This window comes from Pipistrellus kuhlii, unplaced genomic scaffold, assembly GCF_014108245.1.
Source record: "Pipistrellus kuhlii isolate mPipKuh1 unplaced genomic scaffold, mPipKuh1.p scaffold_m20_p_1, whole genome shotgun sequence".
Classification (NCBI taxonomy): Eukaryota; Metazoa; Chordata; class Mammalia; order Chiroptera; family Vespertilionidae; genus Pipistrellus; species Pipistrellus kuhlii.
The window spans coordinates 86,304,978-86,324,401 of NW_023425404.1; the positions used below are offsets into that span (position 1 = coordinate 86,304,978).

Sequence of the window (19,424 nt, forward strand, 5' to 3'; positions counted from 1 at the left end):
AAAGGTCCTGACTGGCTCCCACAACTGCTCGTAGTTCCACCCTTAGTTTAGAATCAATGAGTGTACCCTCACAGTATGGAAAATGGAACACTGAGCAGGAAAACTCATGTTTTGTGGCTAATAGAAATTCTTGCTTGAAATGATCTTTTAGGGGAAGCCTTTTCTTCTCTGGGCTCCAATTAGAGAAAGCATCCACAAGCTACTTTCAGAAGCTCATGCATATACTCTCCTTGATCACTGACATTGCTCCCAATGGCCATGTTGCAAAAGCGGTACTTTTAGACATATTTGCACATCTTTAGCTTCTAGTCTGCTTCAATGTACCAATTTAACAAAAAAGAAGAAACAGGAAACAATCAATTTTAGATTTTGGTTGATCCTGAAAAATAGTAGAAAAATGTACCCAGGAAATGTCCTGCATTCCCAGCCTGTTTAGTCCATTGCTGAGGCTTTTTACTGCATGAGGACATCATTTCCCCACTGAACAAAAACACAAAACAACAAGAGCACATTAGATTTCCAGCTGTCTGTCTTGTCAGAAAGAAAAAGGCCCTCAGTTTTGATAACCCTAGCAACCATATGAGTTTTGTTTCTAAAGAGCTAAGTTTGGAACAAAAGGAAGAAATGAGAAATACAAATAAAAAATAAGAACTTCACACCTATTGCCCTTTAGAGTGGATTATTCACTGAGGTCAGAATGTGCTCTAGGAAATGAAAGGCTGCAGTGCATGAGCTGTATTATTATTCAGCACAGCTAGAATGCTTAGAAACAGTAACTCACTGAAGTCTCCAGCAGTCAACATCTACCTTCACTCCAGTGCCAAAATCTATTGTCTTCATTTTGTAATTTTTAAGTTAAAATATTTTAAATATTATTATCACTTTTCACTGCCTTATTGTAAAAATTTCTTATCAGAAACATACCCTTTCTTGCAAAAGAGAACAAATGCAATGAGTAAAAACAAATAATTTGGCCTCTTTTTTCTAATTCATGCCTCAATGCTCCCAGCACTTGAGGTGAGTCACAAGGTTGAAGGCAGAAATGTTCTTATTCTTTTGAAAACTTAACTCATGCATTTGTAAAATCCTTGTTCTTTTCCTTATTTGTTCTTTTTGTGTGTGTGTCTTCCCCCTCCTCCACTTCTCTTTCCTTAGTTCTTTTTCCTCTTCCATTCTCTTGCTTTTTGTTTTTCTTTCTTTCCTAAGGATACACAGTCTGTTCCATAAGTGATTATACCCACGTTTACCTATCATGGTTCAGTTAGAATACTTCAGATCAAATTGCTTGCAGAGTCCTTGCATCAAATACATATCTTCATATAGCAATGATAGATTAAGGATTAATGAAAGGAAAAATCGTGTTCTTTCCTTATGTCTCCAGGATAAAGGGGAATTGGAGTCAAGGTTGACACAGATCATGAAGGAAGGTTTCTACCCATCATCATCCTGAACTATATCTCCCACAGTAAGTAACCAAAAAAGCACACCAAAAAACATGATGAAATATGTGAGGTAAAACTTTTCAAATATTAAAAACAGGCAGCAAAGGAGTATAATACCTGACATAAGGAAAAGAAGTGTAGTGAACTTTATGACTATTTCAGCTTTTCATCTGGAGACAGTTTGGGACTGCATCCACGTGGAGGCCTACTGAGTTGAGAAGACAGAGGTTAGAGTTTGGGGAGACTGATACTGCTAGAGAGTGTAGGGGAGATACCAGAGAAGAGGAGCTACATAGAACTCCAGAAATGTATTCAGAAGGTCTCCCTTGAGTCTTTGGCTAAATGCTAAGCTGTATGTGCAAAAGCAAAACTCACTCAGGTCAGGAAACGAACACTTCAAAGAAGTTTTAAGCTGTACAATTCCTAGGTCTCACAGCTCTCTTTTAAATTTGGCCAGCCAGAATGAAGATACTGTACCTAGTAAAACACCTGGGAATTTCAGTGAAGACTAGAAATGCAATATGGTCAAGTTAGATCCATTCTAACAAAGCTTACAATAAGCCTCAGGAAAATCAAACTAATCAAACAACTTATTTGCCTGTTAAATAAAAATTTAACACTTATTGAAGGAAGATAAAATCCAGATATACAACAATGTAACATACACAATGTTCAGCATTTAATAAAAATAAGGAGACCTGCTGAAACTGGTTTGGCTCAGTGCATAGAGCGTCAGCCTATGGACTGAAGGGTCCCAGGTTCCATTCCGGTCAAGGACATGTACATTGGTTGCGGGTACATCCCCAGTGGAGGGGGGGGGGAGTGCAAGAGACAGCTGATTGATGATTCTCTGTCATCAATGTTTCTAGCTCTCTATCTCTCTCTCTTCCTCTCTGTAAAAAAAATATAAATAAATAAATAAATAAATAAATAACAACTCTTCACATCCATAAGAGACACAATCAAGGGACAGACTCAGTGAGCACCAAAGCCTGCCCCATAAGGGTGTTTCCTGCACAACAGATAAAGATCTTCCAGTGTAGACACAGTTGGTCATCACAAGAAATTGGCCTGGAGGTCAATTCTCCCAGTAATACCAATAGTAATCAAGGGCTAACTACAACAAGACTATGCAAACAGGCCACTAACGGTTGCACCAAAAGCATCCACCTCAGGTGACTGGGGAGGCTGAGCCACTGGGCCCTATAGGACACCTACCACACAAGGCCACTCTCTCAACTCAAGGAGACTTAGCAGCTAACTAGTACATAAAAACAAACACAGGGAAGCAGCCAAAAATGCATAGACAAAGAAACAAGTCACAAATAAAAGAAATGGAGGAAAGTACAATACTGGATGTAGAGTTCAAAACCATGGTTATAAGGTTACTCAAGAATCTTCTAGAAACCTCTGAAAAATTTAGTGAAAAACTCAAGGATATGAAAAAGGGCCATTCAGAAATCAAGCATACACTGACTGAAATAAAGAATAATATACAGAGATTTAACAGACTAGAGATCCCAAGAATTAAGTCAAAGATTTAAAATATGGGGAAGCGAAAAACACCCAACCAGAAGAGCAAATTGAAAAAAGAATCCATAAGTATGAAGATAGTGTAAGGATGTTGGTACAGCTTCAAGTATACCTACATCCGAATTATGGGGGTGCCGGAAGAAGAGAGAGAGAGAGCAAGATATTGAAAATCTATTTGAAGAAATAATGAGAGAAAACTTCCACTACATGGTGAAAGAAATAGACTTACAAGTCCAGGAAACACACAGAACTCCCAAATAGAGGAATCCAAAGAGGACCACACCAAGACACATCATAATTAAAATGCCAGGGGCAAAGGACAAAGAGAATCTTAAAAGCAGCAAGAGAAAAACAATGAGTTACCTACAAGGGAGTACCCATATGACTGTCAGCTGATTTCTCAACAGAAAGTCTGCAAGCCAGGAAGGAGTGGCAAGAAATATTCAAAGTGATGAATAGCAAGAACCTACAACAAAGATTATTCTACCCAGCAAAACTCTCATTTAGAATTGAAGATCAGATAAATAGCTTCACAGACAAGAAAAAGCTAAAGGAGTTCATCACCACCAAACCAGGATTATATGAAGTGCTGAATTGTATTCTCTAAGAATAGGAAGAAGAAAAAGGTGAAGATAAAAAAATTATGAACAACAAAGTGACAACAGATACATATCTAGCAACAAGTGAATCTAAAAATAAAATGAATAAAAAAATCTGATGAACAGAAACAAACTGGTGAATGTAATAGAATTAGTGGCATGGAAAGTGAGCAGACTGACTATTCTCAGGGGGAAGGGGTCGTGGGGCGTGCGGAAAGAAATTGAACAGAGCTTACACCCATGGACAAAGTCAGTGGGTGGTGGTGGTGGAGTGAGGAAGGCCTGGAGGGGGTGGGAATCAGGTGGAGGGGAGATATGGGGGTGGGGGGGGGCAGAAGAGGAGCATCTGTAATGATCAGAAAAATAAAGATTAAAAAAAATATTAGCTCTCAGGGTGAGTCACTTTCATTATTAAGCCAGTAAAGCCCCCACTAAAGATGAAAAAGGAGCTACTCTTCAGAAAAATGATTCTCAAATATCTACTTTATATACACAATTTAATCTTTTAGAATTCAGTCACATTTCCTAAAGAAATTGCCTGGAGGTAGTGTTGAGAATAAGATTACCTCTTAAAGAGCTTCTTCATAAACCCAAGCTCAGCTCACAGGAAGTGTTTTCTGTTGCCTTTTAATAAATGATTAAATATTTTATGCCACTTCTTTCCAAGAAAGATTAAAGTAGCTTATCAACACACCTCTACAGATCTTAGCAGGTTTCAGAAAGGAAGAGCAGAGGTTGAAAGATATGTTTCTTCTAGTCTTGCCTGAGAGTGAGAACTTGTTTCTAACGCTTGCTCCCATCTCTGTGGAACATGGAAAGACTATGGGCCTTCGAGTCAAATAAAGTGGAGTAGAATCCCAACCATTTCACCCACAACCTCTGTCTTAGGCAGTCATGAAACACAATAGAGCCATATTTTCTTCATTTATAACATACCTCACCCCCGTACCCCTGCCACACACACATTGCAAATATTCGTTCTCTTCATGCTCTCTTCACACTTCTGTTAGATGCCTTGAGGTTCAATACTGTTACATGACCATTTAACCGTATCTGAGATCTTTTGAGATCTGGAAAGTCAGTCACTGTTCTTACTGTTAGAAATGCACTTGTCTGCCGCCCTCTCTTTGAAGGGAAAGGTTATGTCTTATTCACCTACATTCTTCAGCCCCGCACAGTGTCTGCCATGGAGGAGATATCAATATATTGTTATTAAATTAAACTCTCACTCTTTTTCAGAAGTATTCAACAAGTTTTTGGTTACCTTCTTTAGAGAAGAAAAACAACACAACTTTCAGTTTCTCTTGCAGCTCCCTCACACAGTGCTCTGATGTAGGAGAGGGTGAAGAGCTTTGATGTCACACTCTGTGTTTCAGTTCCAGTTCTTCCACCTCCTAGCTGTGTGATCTGGAGCCATTAATTCAGGAAACGTGCATACACGGGGCAAGGTAGGCCTGGCTGATGGGAAAGACACAGGACATTTTGTCCTTTCCCTGTCCCCTGCTCCTACCCAGATTACACACTTTGGATCTAAGTGACCCCTTTACAAATCTGTTTGATCCACTCTGTTTTATCACCCAGGTGCTCTGCAAGGCAGTCTGTCCATCCCCCCACTCCGTTCCCTGCCTTGAATTCACTTTCACATGGAAATAGAGCCTGGTAATTAAAGGGCTGGTTTCTGGAGAGGTCCTGGCTGTCCCAACAGCACTGCAGCAGTGAAAGGGGATACTTCTTACCTTCCTTTCGTTTTGTTCCTTAAGAGAAAGGGAATTAAAAAGGCGGTCTGAGGAGATCCCATCTCTCAAATTGCTGAGATACAGGGTACCGACATTGGCTCAGAGATGAATTAACTATCGTCTGCTCTTTGAGACACCACTGTCTGGAACTTCTGAATATATCTTTCATTTGTTACAAACTGGCTAATCATTTGTCCCAAATCAAAGTGGTTGTGAATGTTTTGAGGATTAGTGTTCAACAGCTGTGAGTTTTAAAATAGATCAAATTCCTTCATTCTCCCTTCTAGTATTTCCTGGGGCATAGAAAGGGGGCAGACTGAAAACAGGCAGAGAGAAAGGCTCAGAAGGGGAACATGAACTGGTCTTGTTGAGAATCCGCTAACTTGCCAGTCAGAGGGGCTTCCAGTGTTATATTTGCAGCCACTCAGTGTCTCCCTCCTTTCCTTCCTCTTTTTCTCTGACCTTTCTTACTTCTCTCTGCTATTGCCTAAAACATAAAAATGAATAAGAGGAAAGCACAAGGACTTGTAAATTTGAATGTGGCCTTTGGATTATGTATGAAAGTTGGAGCTTAGGAAAATGGGACAGTGTTTATGATACCTCACTGGCTCCTTTTCTCAACTAAGGTCCTTACTTTCATAGAAAAGCCTCCTGCCAGAAATGATGTTTCTAAACTCACACTATCGTGAAAATGACTGAAAGGAATTAGTGTGCTGCCTCTCTCAGAGGTATTTTCATTTTCATCACTTTTGAAAACTAGAGGACTTCAAGCATTTAACATTGACTATTAGATAAAAGGTAGAGCTATGTTTGGGCAATAGGTCGTAACTAGGGCCTCTGAAACTGCCTCTCAATTATCCAGAGAGGGAAATAATTAAAGCAATATTCACTTTTTTTCCCCTCATCTACCTGTATTATAAAAAAAACAACAACAAATCTACCTAATAAAACAGTAGCATGCTAATTGACTGTAACTTTGCAATGTCCACCAGCCAATCAGGAATGAGTATGCAAATTAACTCAACAAATATGGCAGGTTAATTTGCATACACAGATGCCCAGTGGCTGGGGACAGGGTGGGATGCTTGCGTTGTTGCCATGGTGATGACGCAGGTGTTCTGCATCACCCCAGCTGCTCCTGGCCTCTGGGCAGCTTAGAAAGGCAGAAAGGCTGCTCTGGCCAGAGCAACAGTGGTGTCAGCAGCCAGGGGAATGAAGGCCCATTCTTGCATGAATCTTCATTCACTGGGCCACTAGTATAAAAATAAAGTTTAATTAAAATACTGTACCTTAAAATTTCCAAAAAACAAAGCATACACACTGGTTACAAATAGAGAGGACCTCTTCCCTCTCTATTTGTGAAATTAATATAGTAGTGTCAAGCCCTAGGCAGTTTGGCTCAAGGGATAGAGCAGTGCTATGACATGCGCTGACCACCAGGGGGCGCATGTGGAACATGATGGGCATCAATAGCAGGCAGCAGAGTATGGCCACTGCAGGATGATGGAGCAGGAGAGCAGGGGCGCCAGACTAATGCAGGGTGCTGGTCACTGTCATTGGGGTGAGCCTCTGGTGGTTACTAACAATTATTTTCTCTTGTGTGCCATGGTCCTGCCTGGCACTCACACCTGCTGCTGGCGCTGGAGTCACCACTTGCACCTGCTGCTGGTGCCTGGTGCCAGCCTCAACCGCTTGGCACCGTCAGTGGGTGTGAGTGGCAGCTGCCAGCCCTGATCACCTCTCAGGGCTTCTCCACCTCCCCTTGCTCTTGAGGAGTGATCCGGGCAGCAACTACCACTCACACCTGCTGATGGCACTGGCCCCACTCACATCCGCTGCCAGCACTGGCTCCAATTGCTCTATGACGTCAGTGGGTGCAAGTGGAGCCAGCTCCATTAGCGCATGGTGGTGGCAGCAGTGGGAGTGGGGCTGCTGCAGACAGGGAACCAGGGGCTGTGGTGGAAGGGGCTGGGCATGTGGGCAAAGGATGGGCCAAGACCCACCTCTGTGCCTACCACAGCCTAGTGACTCACAGTTCCTTTCAAGGTGCATGAATTCATGCACTGGGCCCCTAGTGTATATACTGGGCCTCTACTATATATACATATATTATGTATATATATAGTAGAGTAATATATATATATATATATATATATATATATATATATATATATATATATATATTACTCTAGGATTATGTATGAAAGTTGGAGCTTAGGAAAATGGGACAGTGTATATATAGTAGAGTCAAGCATACTCAGACTATGGTTAGCAAAGCACTATAGTTGGGTGGCCTGTACAGAGGTCTAGAGTTCCTCATGGGACAAATCCTCACCATTCAGAGGGGCTTCCAGTGTTGTCTAGGGAACACCAAGGGCTCATTGGTTCTGTTTTCTTGGGTGAAAAAAATGTAATATACAATTGTTCTGGGTAATTAAGATTTGGATAAAATTGTCTAGGTTTCAGAAACCCTAAGCTTCTAGGCTAAACACAGAGAAGTTGGAACAAAATAATTGACCCCTGTTTTACAGCAGAGGAAATAAGACCCAGAGTAAGTGATAGGAGTAAGATGCAAATCCATTTTCCTATTTTGTTCTCTCTACTCCTTTGACTGTTAAGTTGAACTGATGCCCAACTGTATTAAGGAAGAGTATAAAGGAAGACGGATAGATAGTGAGGAGAACTAGAGTCTGGCTGTAGTCTTGTGGGAAAGGGGTGGCAGGGTGAAGAGGCTGGACAGGGCAGACCCTAAACAATTTGTAATTCCTAGTGTTGCATATTACACAGGATCACAGGGACTATAAGAAGTTCGCTTCTGTTGGAGGGCAGAATGCAGGGTGGGGAGAGGGGAGCCTAGGTCCCCTGGGGTTTGGTGAGCTCTGTTTGACATTGTCCCAGAGGCAATGGGAAGCAACTAAAGAGTGTTTAGCGGTGAGTTTTTTTGTTTTGTTGTTTTTTTTGTTTTTTAAGTGTTTAAAGCAAGTTAAGTACTAGGCTTTTGGCTTAGGTGAAATGGATCTTGGTGTCAATCACTTGGAGAGAGAACACTGGTATAATCTGTTTGTTAATTTGAGGTGTTTGTTCTCTTGGTGACATCCAGAATGGAACTGAATTTACAGTCTATTTCCCCACACAAGACCTTTCTGAAAATTGTCATTAAATTAGATATGGTGAGAGGCTGATTTATATGACTATTTGATTTTTAAAAAATATATTTTTATTGATTTTTTACAGAGAGGAAGGGAGAGAGATAGAGAGCTAGAAATGTCGATGAGAGAGAAACATCGACCAGCTGCCTCTTGCACACCCCCTACCGGGGATGTGCCCACAACCAATGTACATGCCCTTGACCGGAATCGAACCTGGGACCTTTCATTCCACAGACCAACGCTCTACCACTGAGCCAAACCAGTTTCGGCTGACTATTTGATTTTATTTCAACTGATACTACAGTACCCCAGTCTATCTGCTCTAATAAAATGTCACAGGGTGGGTGGTCTAAAACAACAGAAATTTATTTTTCACAGTTGTTGAGGCTGGAAGTACAAACACTGCAGATATGCTGTATGGTAAGGGAAAGCTTCTGGTCATATTTTCCCTGTAAACTCATATGGCAGAAGGAGAAAGGGATATTTCTCAGGACTCTTAAAAGATCAATAATTCCATAAATCACCTTCCAAAGGGCTCGCCTCCTAATCCCATTACCTTGGGGGTTAGGATTTCAAGATAAGAATTTTAGGGGAGACACATTCAAATCTTAGCACCCAGGAAGGGTGTTCTTACATACTGCTCAAACTTGTGGACAAATGGCAAGCTAGTAGAGGAGACGACCTTTGCTCTCTTTCCAAAGAAAACCCAATTCTGAGTGGCTGCTGGGACACCCCTGTCTCTGTACGCTGTCCTGCTCATTTACCTAGCTTCCAAAGGGCACCATAGAAAATTTCCTTGAAAAAAGTTAAAGCAATACTATTTCAAATACTTAAAGGATTAACACTGTGCTATGCAGATAATTAGATTTCTTTTAACATTCTGGACAGCTAAAACTTTTTGGACTTTTGATGTGTTATGAGGTCAAAAATTCTCTGGCCAAGGCAGGAACACCAGGTACTATTTAAGCTTTTTACTGAGGCTGGATGATCTTGACCCATCTTTGATTTCACCTGTAGAGTTAGGAAGGTGGACTAAGTATATTCTAAAACAGACTTTCACTTCCAAATTTGCATGAGTCAGCAAGTCAGTGGAAATTGATTTTAGGGCATCTTTAGGACTGCCTTGTGGTAATGTGGTTTAGTGGATAAATGACCAGCCTCAAAAGTAATATTTATTGATTTGCAATTGTTTTTTTTTTCTTAATCTTCACCTGAGGATATTTTTTCATTGATTTTTAGAGAGAGAGAGAGGGAGAGCAGGAGGGAGGAGAAAGGGAGAAGAGAGAGAGAGAGAGAGAGAGAGAGAGAGAGAGAGAGAGAGAGAGAGAGAGAGAGAGAGAAATATTGATGTGAGAGAGACATTGATTGATTGCCTCACCTATATGCCCCAACTGGAGCCAGGGATCAAACCTACAACCCAGATATGTGCCCTTTTTAAATTAAAAAAAATTTTTAATTGATTTTAGAGAGGGAGAGGGAGAAGAGAGAGAAACATGAATGATGAGAGAGAATCATTGATTGGCTGCCTCCTGGATGCCCCCCTAACTGGGTATTGAGCCCACAACCTGGGCATGTGCCCTTGACTGGAATCAAACTCAGGACCCTTTAGTCCACAGGCCAATGCTCTATTCACTGAGCCAAACCAGCTAAAGCCCAGGTATGTGCCCTTGATCAGGAATTGAACCCAAGACCCTTCGGTGCATGTTCCAACCACTGAGAAACACTGACCAGGGCAGATTTGCATTCTTCATCTGACATGCTTTCCTCTGACAGGCAGTTTAGATAATCACTTTACTACATGATCTTTGGCAAGCATGCCTTCCTGTGACCTGGGGAGGCTGCACTGTGTCATGGTTGAGAAGACAGCTTTGTGTTGCTAAAATGTCTCCTAAAAGATCTGAGCTGAAGTAGGGTGATGGTTAATTTGCTTCTTTGGGATAGAAGTCTCACTTCTCTGCTTGTAAGAACCTGCTCAACTACTCAAAAACAAATTCCAAGTGATGCCAACAATATTATGTTGGTAGGTAGAAGACATTTGCCTTTGTTCCTGTGAAGTTGAATTGAACTAGAGTTCAAAATACATTCAAGAATGACATTTTTGGAACCCTAAGAACAGGAAGTGACTCAGCAGAAGAACATTTCCTCCTTGTACCAGTTTTTCAGGTGTCCTGTTGCCCAGATTGTTAATTTTCAGCTGTAAGTCTAGTGCGGGGGAGTATGTGAGTGTGGGTGTGAGAAGGTTTGCACCCAGCTGGTTCACCCTATAGGACCCATGCCTGTGGTAAGCTATATTGTAAAAAAAAAAAAAAATCAAAAAAAAAAAATCAATCCTACATAATAAAAGGCTACTATGCAAATTGTCCCCATGGGAGGAAGTTCAACCGAGTGGAAGTTAGATGTACGCTGACCACCAGGGGGGCAGTGCAGAACATGGCTGGTGTCAGCAATATGGTGCTGGCAGTAGGCAGCAGCGCAGGTGCTGCTGGCCTGGTAGGCCCTGGAAAGAGTGGCCTACAGTGGGATGGTGGAGCAGGTGAGTGGGTGGTGCTAGACCAAGGCGTGTGAAAAGGGAGGCCCTGGCTGGCAGTTGGCAGTCGCTAGGGACCTTACCTGTGCATGCATATGTGCTCTGTGCCTCTAGTTGGTTATAATCTCTTTTGTTACTAGATTTTACAGACACAAATAAGATGCGACTCTAGACATGGTTGGTTTGTTGGTGCAGCTGTTGAAACTTGCTTTCTATCCACAGTTCTGAAAAGTCATTTAAACTCTGAGAACAAGCAAAATATTAATTTCTAAAATTAGATAATTCAGATATTCCCACAGACATACAAAACAGGAAAAAAAGCAACCATTATTTCCAAGCCTTCCAGAAGCTGAATTCAGTTTCCCTAGGTGCACTTTGTCATTTTGAGCTTGGGATGAAATATATCCTTCTATTGCCAGGTTTCTGAGCCAAACAATTAGGACCATGGAGCACTCACCTTTTGGAAAAGCCACTTCAAGCTTCACACTCTTCACTGCTACCTTATTCTTGGCAGGTAATAAGAATGAGGATTGACAATAATTGTGTACACATCATTGGCTGTGTACTATTTTACATTCTTTACATATTTTCTTATTTATTCTTCACAATTATTCTAGGGTAAGGGTTAGACACTGTGATTTTATAATGAGGAAACCGAGTAAAGTAACTCTTCCAAGGTTAAGAAGCTAGAATTTTAATCCAGGCTGTCAGAGCCAGAGCTTGGGTACTTTGCCTTCATGTACTAGAGTGCCTTCCATAATTACGTTCATGTAGGCAGATGTTTTCTAACATATCCTTTTTTTTTTTTTTTTTTTGATACAGACTCCTTTATTCAAGTTGAGTCTTGGCCAAAGCATAAAAACAATGCAGATAATAGTGGAGGTGTGTGGCTGAAGTAGTAGGAGTGGGTCAGATCTGGAGCTTTGATTCTTTCCTCCACTTTAAATACCTCTCTAGTCCCCATGGCTCTTAGGGACACATTCCTCTTGCGAATTGATTCATATAGGCCTCAATTTTTCTTTTCTCTAGTACAATTTTAAAAACATGCAATACCTGACTAGTCAGGAGCACTGACCTCTTTTCCCTTAGATCAGTGTTTCCCAAACTTTTGACATATGTGTACCCTTTCTATAATTTTCATAACACTGAGTACCCCTCATACTCATGAGAATGTAGAATTAGGCGCAACTAAGCACGGTGCAGTGCATATCCCCACCAAACTCCGGTGCAACGTGTACCCCCACCAAACTCTTCCCATACCCCTGGGGGTATGCATACCACACTTTGGGAAACACTGCTTAGATTATCAAATAGAAATGACAACAGCCAACAATATGTCTAAAAATAAAATGACAATAGCTGTAGTGTGAATGGCTTGTCCTGACCCATAAATATGATATGTGATATCCCATCTAATAAAAGAGTAATATACAAATTAACCATTACCCTACTTCACCAACAGCCATGCCCACAAGCCAATCAGAATGAGTATGCAAATTAACCCCAACCAAGATGGCTGCAGCCACAGAGAGCAGGAGGAGGCTTGAGTTTCCCTGGAAATGGAGGAAGCCAAACTTTCCACACACCCTGGTGGGCCCAGGCCTCCACTCAAGGGTATAAAGTTTCAATTATAGAAGGTAAATAAATTCCAACAGAAATGGCAGCAGCCATGGAACTGAAAGAGCAGAAGGCTAGGGTTGTCCCCGGCGATGGAGGAAGCCAAGCTTCTGCAGCTCTGGCCAGCTCAGGCCTTCACTCAAGGCTACAAAGTTTCAATTATAGAAGATACATAAACCCCAACAGAAATGGCTGCCACCACAGAGCAAGCAGGAGACTTGGCCACTCCAGGCTACAAAATTTCAATTGTAGAAGATAAATAAACCCCAGATACCAGGGCCTCCTCTTGGGTCACCGGGGTGTGTGGCTGGCCTGAAACCCACAGGCCCCTCGCCCAGGGTTAAGATAATCACACACACACACAAAACAGAAAAAAATTAAGCACTTATTTCCAAGCCTTCCAGAAGCTGAATTCAGTTTCCCTAGGTGCCCTTTGTCATTTTGAGCTTGGAATGAAACATACTCCAAGGGAACTCCAAGGGAACCCCCAAGGGAACCCCCACCCTGATCAGGGACACCCTTCAGGGCAAACCAGCTGGCCCTCACCCGTGCACCAGGCCTCTATCCTATCTAATAAAAGAGTAATATGCAGATTGACCATCACTCCAACACACAAGACAGCTGCCCCCATGTGGATACAAGATAGCCACCACAAGATGGCCAACAGGGGAGGGCTGTTGGGAGGGACCAGGCCTGCAAGGGAGGGCAGTTGAGAGGGACCAGACCTACAACAGAGGGCAATTGGAGGTGATCAACCCTGCAAGTAGGGGGGCAGTTAGGGGTGACCAGGCTGGCAGAGGAGGGAAGTTGGGGCCAAACAGGCTGGCAATGGAGCAGTTAGACATCAATAAGGCTGGCATGGGAGTGGTTAGGGGTGGTCAGTCTGGCAAGCAGAAGCAGTTAGGGGCAATCAGGAAGACAGGCAGGTGAGCAGGGAAATATAGAAGTTATGAAGAGTTCAAAGCTGATGGTCAGCTACTTCTCCACAACACAGTGAATTTCTATGGAGCAAACAGAGAGCAACCTGACAGCAAGGATTCTGTTTTAAGCCACCTGTCATGAGATGAATGAGCTACAGCTTTGTAAGAATTGCTTCTATTTATCAAATGCTGGTCTTGACCATTGGTTCTGCTATCCTTGAATACCTAATCATGAACTGATTTGGGCTAAGATAAAAGGTTTTGGATTCTGGCCAGCCAATGTCATTCAGAAGGAGGAGAATCAGGTTGACGTCTGCTTCTTTGGTCACCACCATCAAAGGGCTTGGATTCCTTCTGAAACACACAGGACATCACAGTCAGTGTCCATCGGCTGCATGTATAACACAGTGTGGGTTGGGGAAAGGCCTGTGATGAGCAGGAACTGTATCAGCATTTCCTATGTGAAAGGAAGATTTTGGAAGTCTAAGAATGAGGCAGTTGGGGAGGAGGAGGCAGAATCCAGTATCTCCTCTACCAGCAATGAGCAGCTCACGGTCACTCAGGAACCAAGAGCAAAGAAAGAGTGACATAAAGTGTGGAACCAAAAAACCAAAGAACCAGAGCCTGAAACTGAAGCAGTCAGTTCTAGCCATGAAATCCCCCTAATGCCTCAGCCAACTGAAAAAGTTTCAGTGCCAACTCAGACTAAGAAGTTAAGTGCTTCTTCACCAAGAATGTTGCATCGAAGCACCAGACCATCAGCGATGGAGTGTGTCAAAGTCTGTGCCATGTGGATATTTATAACATCCTTCTCAGGCCATACACTTATTAACTTAAAAATTAGCCTGCTATATTTGGTCAAACATTTAACTAATACCCCTAAGGCCTTGGCAGGGCCAGATCAAATGATTTCTTAGGCTAGATGTTCCCCTACCCTGCCAGGAATTGAGAATGAAGACAAGAGCTTTTCGAGTTATAATGGGTTATGCTTCATGAAAAAGACAAAACATGAACATTTTAGTGTTTCTTTAATAGGTGAGATTGTGTGGAAATGTTTTCAAGGAGAAAACACCCTTTTTTTCATAGAGAATTTACTTGGCTAGTTAATAGCACTTTTTTATCTTGGGCTAAATGTAGTCACTTCTATTATACAGTATACCCTAAAGCCTTTGTCTCTTCTGGTGAAGACACGTGAGCACTACTAAGGGCCTGGAATGTCCCCAGAGGGTAAGAATAGCCCACATGAGAGATGACTCCTGCAGTCTTCTGGTCCCCACAGTTGTCAGGAACACTTTGCCTAGAGGCAAACAGCTCGGGACAGAAAAACTGACCTCTTGCTCCTGGGCTCAAATCTTTCCTTTCATATTTCTAACTTTCATTTTTAACTATTTTGTAGCTAACATACTCTTATTTCTCCAAAGATTTTTCACCTCCTTGGAAACAACAATCTTCTGACATACCCAGCAGCCTTGAATCTTCAACATTCTGGAAGCATGGACCGTTTGGACTTGCTTGGGTTCCTCATCATCACGTTAAACTGCAATGTGACTATTGTGGGTGAGTACAGGAAACACCCCCCACGGTCTTATTCTGTTTTTTTTTTTTTTTTTTTTTTTTTTTTTATTGGTTTCCACACCCACACCAACACGAAGTGCAAAAGTCTGTGCACTGCGGGAGCAAAAGGGGGCTGTGGGTTCAAGCTCCTGACTTCACCATGGTTCCTCCATCATTTAAGGAAGTGAGTCTTTCTCTCCTGAGGCCTCTTCTTGCTGATACTCTGGTGCTGCGTCTAAAGCCTGAGCAGGTGAAAGAGGTAACACTTCTCTGGCTGCATTACCAGGAAAGGCACAATAATAAAAGTTAAAGATATATTAATGCCTGTTATGCTTTCTTCTTGTTCATCATTTTAGAGTTTAATCTTGAAGCTTAATTTGTAAAGAATAGCAATTTCTTTTGTGCTTTAGACCAAATCCCAATTTTAGTTATTTTTTAAACAAAAAAAAGTACTAAAGACTTCTAAATTTAGTACAAATAAGACACATTTTTAGAGAGGTATGGGTGTCCTAGAAAAAGAGATTGAAAAAAGGATTAGTCATTGGTATTTTTCTTACTTGTTATTTTGTATAATTGAAACAAAATCAAGTTGGCCTTTAAAAGTTTGAGTCAATAACTTCATCACATAATAATATTATTTAACTACCTTCATTTATAATAGAGTTTTGTTTTTCTATAAGGTGATGTTTTCTGTATCTTATCACAAAACAAAGTATTTACAAATTATTTTCACTGAGCCTTAAACAACATGTTTCAAAATAGTTGACTCGTGACATGAAAAGAAGACTTTAAAAGTTATTTTGATTCCCCAGGCTGACCATATTTATTCATGATAAGTTGAAAAAAGACAAACCTCATTAATTATAATCACTGAAATAGGGAAAGGAATTCTAAATTACTGAAAGTTCTGAAAAATGGATTATTCTTAAAGAATGTTTTTGTTAATCCTCACGGGAGGACATGATTATCGATTTTTAGAGAGTGGGGAAGAGAAAGAGAGACATAGATCGGTCACCACTCAGAAACATCCCTGAGTCAGGATGGAACCTGCAATCTTGGTATGTGCCCTGACCAGGAGTTGAACCTCCCACCTTTTGGTGTGCTGGACACACTCTCACCAATGGAGGCACCAAGACAGGGTTTAAAGAATTTGATCCCAAGAGCCATAAAGCAACATTAAGTACAAAACCTGTTGCCTGGCCCATGTTGCTCAGTGGATTGAGCCTTGTCTCATAAGCCAAAAGGTCACTGGTTCAATTCCCTTCCCGGTCAGGGCACATGCCCACATTGCAGCTCCATGCCCAGTAGGGGGCATGCAGGAGGCAGCTGATTGATGTCTTTCTTCCCAACCCTTCCTCTCTCAAATCAATAAAATATGTATTTAAAAAAATAAATACAAGTTCTGTTACTAAATGAAGGTCTTGTAGACCATTATCCTATCTAGTAAAGAGGGAATATGCAAATTGACCATCACACCATCACAAAGATGGCAGCACCCAATCCCCTCAGCCTCACCAGACTCTCCCTGTCCTTTCAGCCCCACCTGGGACAGTGGTAGCAGGTGTGTGGTGCAGCCAGACCTGCCCTCAGCCCCCAGCCGTCCAGGGCTGCCCAAGGCTCAAGTAACCAGGGCCAGCTGAGGCTTGCACTGCTGGCAAGCAGCAGAGGTGTGATGGGGACATCGCCTTCTCCTGATCGCTGGGTCTCCTCCCGCCCCTGAGGGATCTTGGACTGTGAGAGGGGGCAGGCCGGGCTGAAGCATCCCCCCTCCAGTGTATGAATTTTCATGTGCTGGGTCTCATAAAGACTTATTGTATTTGCTCTACACAGTTATAGGAATGTACTAATATCCTTTAAGAAGTTTAATCTTCTAAAAAAGTAAGTTCTTATTTGCATCATTCATTTTCTCAGCTCAACTTTCTTTCTAGAACTTTCAGTCCAGGAGACATTACCAAAAGTCTGAACTAGCATAGTCAAATTAATCATTTTCTGTAATTACTCTTCTTTAACATCTGCTAATTTCAATACATTTCACAAACAAGTAGTTCACACTGACTGACACATTGTAAATGCTCAATAAATATTTGTCACATGCAAACTAGCTAATACTGTTGCTATGACTAAAATGCATGCTTTTGGACTTCACACTTCACTCTCAGCCCCAGGACATATTTAAACATCATTGTTAGGAGGAAGTCTGTTTCCATGGTAGTGTCCTTCTCTTTTCCAGGGAAGATCTGGCTTATCTTCATGATCCTGCTGAGGATGGTGGTGATCATTGTGGCTGGGTCCCCCGTTTACCAGGATGAACAGGAGAGGTTTGTGTGCAACACTCTGCAGCCAGGGTGCGCCAATGTCTGCTATGATGTTTTCTCCCCAGTGTCCCACCTACGCTTCTGGCTGATCCAAAGCTTGTCTGTTCTCCTCCCTTCTGCGGTTTTCAGTGTCTATGTGCTGCACAAAGGAGCTCAGCTCGCCGCCTGGGGACCCTGTGGGACAGATGGTGGTTCAGGGAGCCAGGACCTCGCAGATCTGAGCCCCAGGGATAGGCGCTGCCCTCTTCACTGCAGGGAGGGGCGCAGCCTAGTGGTGCCAGACTTTTCCTCCGGCTACATTGTGCACCTCTGTCTTCGGACCCTGGCAGAGACAGCTTTCGGGGCCTTGCATTACCTCCTTTTCGGATTCTCTGTCCCCAACAGATTTTCCTGCGCCCACTCTCCCTGCTCTGGCGCGGTGGATTGCTACGTCTCTCGGCCCACGGAGAAGTCCACGCTGATGCTCTTCCTCTGGGCACTCAGCGCGCTCTCTGTGCTGCTCAGCGTGGCCGACCTGCTCTGTAGCTTGGGCAGGAGGATGCCGAGGGGGCCGGGACCCACCGAGGGCCCCCGGGAAAGGAGGCCGGACCCCGTGGTGCTGGATAGGCCCGGGGAGGAGAGGGTGTCGCTAGCACACTCAGGCCTGTGCACCAGAGGGCACGGGGCCCACAGCCCCAGTGGTCAGTGGGCTGTGTCGGAGCTTCCAGAGGATGAGAGTGAGGGGCTGTCCTTGGCCAGCGACAAGCTCTCCAGGGCTTGCACAGAGCCTGGGGTCAGGCCCCACGCAGAGCGCCCCCCGGACTCTGAAAGTGAGCATCTCTCAAGGCCCCGCCGTCTGCTGGCCCCGCACCGCCTGTCCAGTCCCTGGCAGCCCGCAGCCCGCCAGGCTGGCGCTGGGAGCGCCCCTCCCCTGGGGACCCGAAGGTCTGAGTGGGTGTGAAAAGGGCGGCCAGGCAGCACAGTGACTGAAAGAAGACTTGAACCCTAACGTCACCTTGGCACGTGGGAAATCTTCATGTCCCAGGAGAATATCAACAGGCAGGAAGGCCAGCTGGCCTGCGACAAGGACTTCGTGGGACACTCACAGACTTGCACTGTTGATTTAATTTAGATAACCCTGTCTGCTGAATTCAGAAACTCTTGCATTCAAATTCGGACTGGAAGCTAAAATGATTAATTCGAAAGCGTCAGGTTGCTTAGGGATTATGCTACACTCTGACTGGTTTGTTGTCTTATTCTTTATCATAGTATGTGCTTTATGTAAAGCAAGTTCTTTTACATTAATGGAGTTCATTACTGTTTTCCAGTGATTATTATGAGTCTTTTTTTCTTTTTATTTGTTTTTATGTTTTTCCTTTTTGTTTGTTTTTCTGCGTGGATTTAATTTTAAAAAGAGGCACCTTAAGCATGGCATCAGTAGAGACACATTAGTTTAACTTCTCCAAACCTTCAATGGTGATTGCTTGTGATTTCCCACTTCATACTTCATATGTCATACGTCATACGTCATACCTAGTGAACGTGAACTGGTTTCACAGTTCCTGCCCCTCTCTCTGCGTGTGCACTAGAAAGCGCTGCCTCTGCTCATAGAATGGGCACACGCTCCTTACTGCCCTTCTCTGCGTTGCTCTGGTCTGTGTGACTCTGTTAGGGTTTCAGTGCCGCCTTTAGTTGCTTGATGGGAAGATGCAGTGCCACAGAAAGAGCTACTATGGGACAGGACAAACCTGCTCACTTTCATCAAGAGAGGAGAAGCCATCTGTTATGCTTCCAGAATTTATAAATATCCTCTGGTCCCCAAACACAAAATGGCTGAGGAAGACAAATTACTCTCACCATTCAAATAATAAAAAAAGGCAAATGCACCTATGAAATCAATGGACACCTAACTATTCTAAAGAAGACTTTGACAATGAAATATCTGCTAAGATGGAGAATAACCTCCTACTCACTATATATATAGGCTATGAAAGCAATTGGTTAAGACTGAAAAAAAAAATCATCCAAAATTAGTTTCAGCATAAAAACCAAT

At 42.8% G+C, this 19,424-nt stretch overlaps 1 protein-coding gene and 1 pseudogene across 1 annotated transcript; both read left to right on the plus strand.

Moving 5' to 3' along the window:
* Window positions 1–1,286: 1,286 nt before the first annotated feature.
* GJD4 (gap junction protein delta 4) lies at window positions 1,287–18,861 on the plus strand. The gene is made up of 3 exons (XM_036454851.2): window positions 1,287–1,465; window positions 14,945–15,080; window positions 17,308–18,861. Exons 2-3 carry the CDS (start codon window positions 15,017–15,019, stop codon window positions 18,330–18,332), a joined length of 1,089 nt encoding a protein of 362 aa, XP_036310744.1. The 5' UTR covers window positions 1,287–1,465; window positions 14,945–15,016; the 3' UTR covers window positions 18,333–18,861.
* On the plus strand, window positions 10,890–14,355 carry LOC118716873 (annotated as a pseudogene).
* Window positions 18,862–19,424: the final 563 nt, after the last annotated feature.

Excerpts from the sequence above, each read along its gene's own strand:
- GJD4 (XM_036454851.2), top strand. The coding sequence starts at position 15,017 with ATGGACCGTTTGGACTTGCTTGGGTTCCTCATCATCACGTTAAACTGC. Across the intron at positions 15,081-17,307 it reads CTGCAATGTGACTATTGTGG|GGAAGATCTGGCTTATCTTC; the intron begins GTGAGTACAGGA and ends TCTCTTTTCCAG.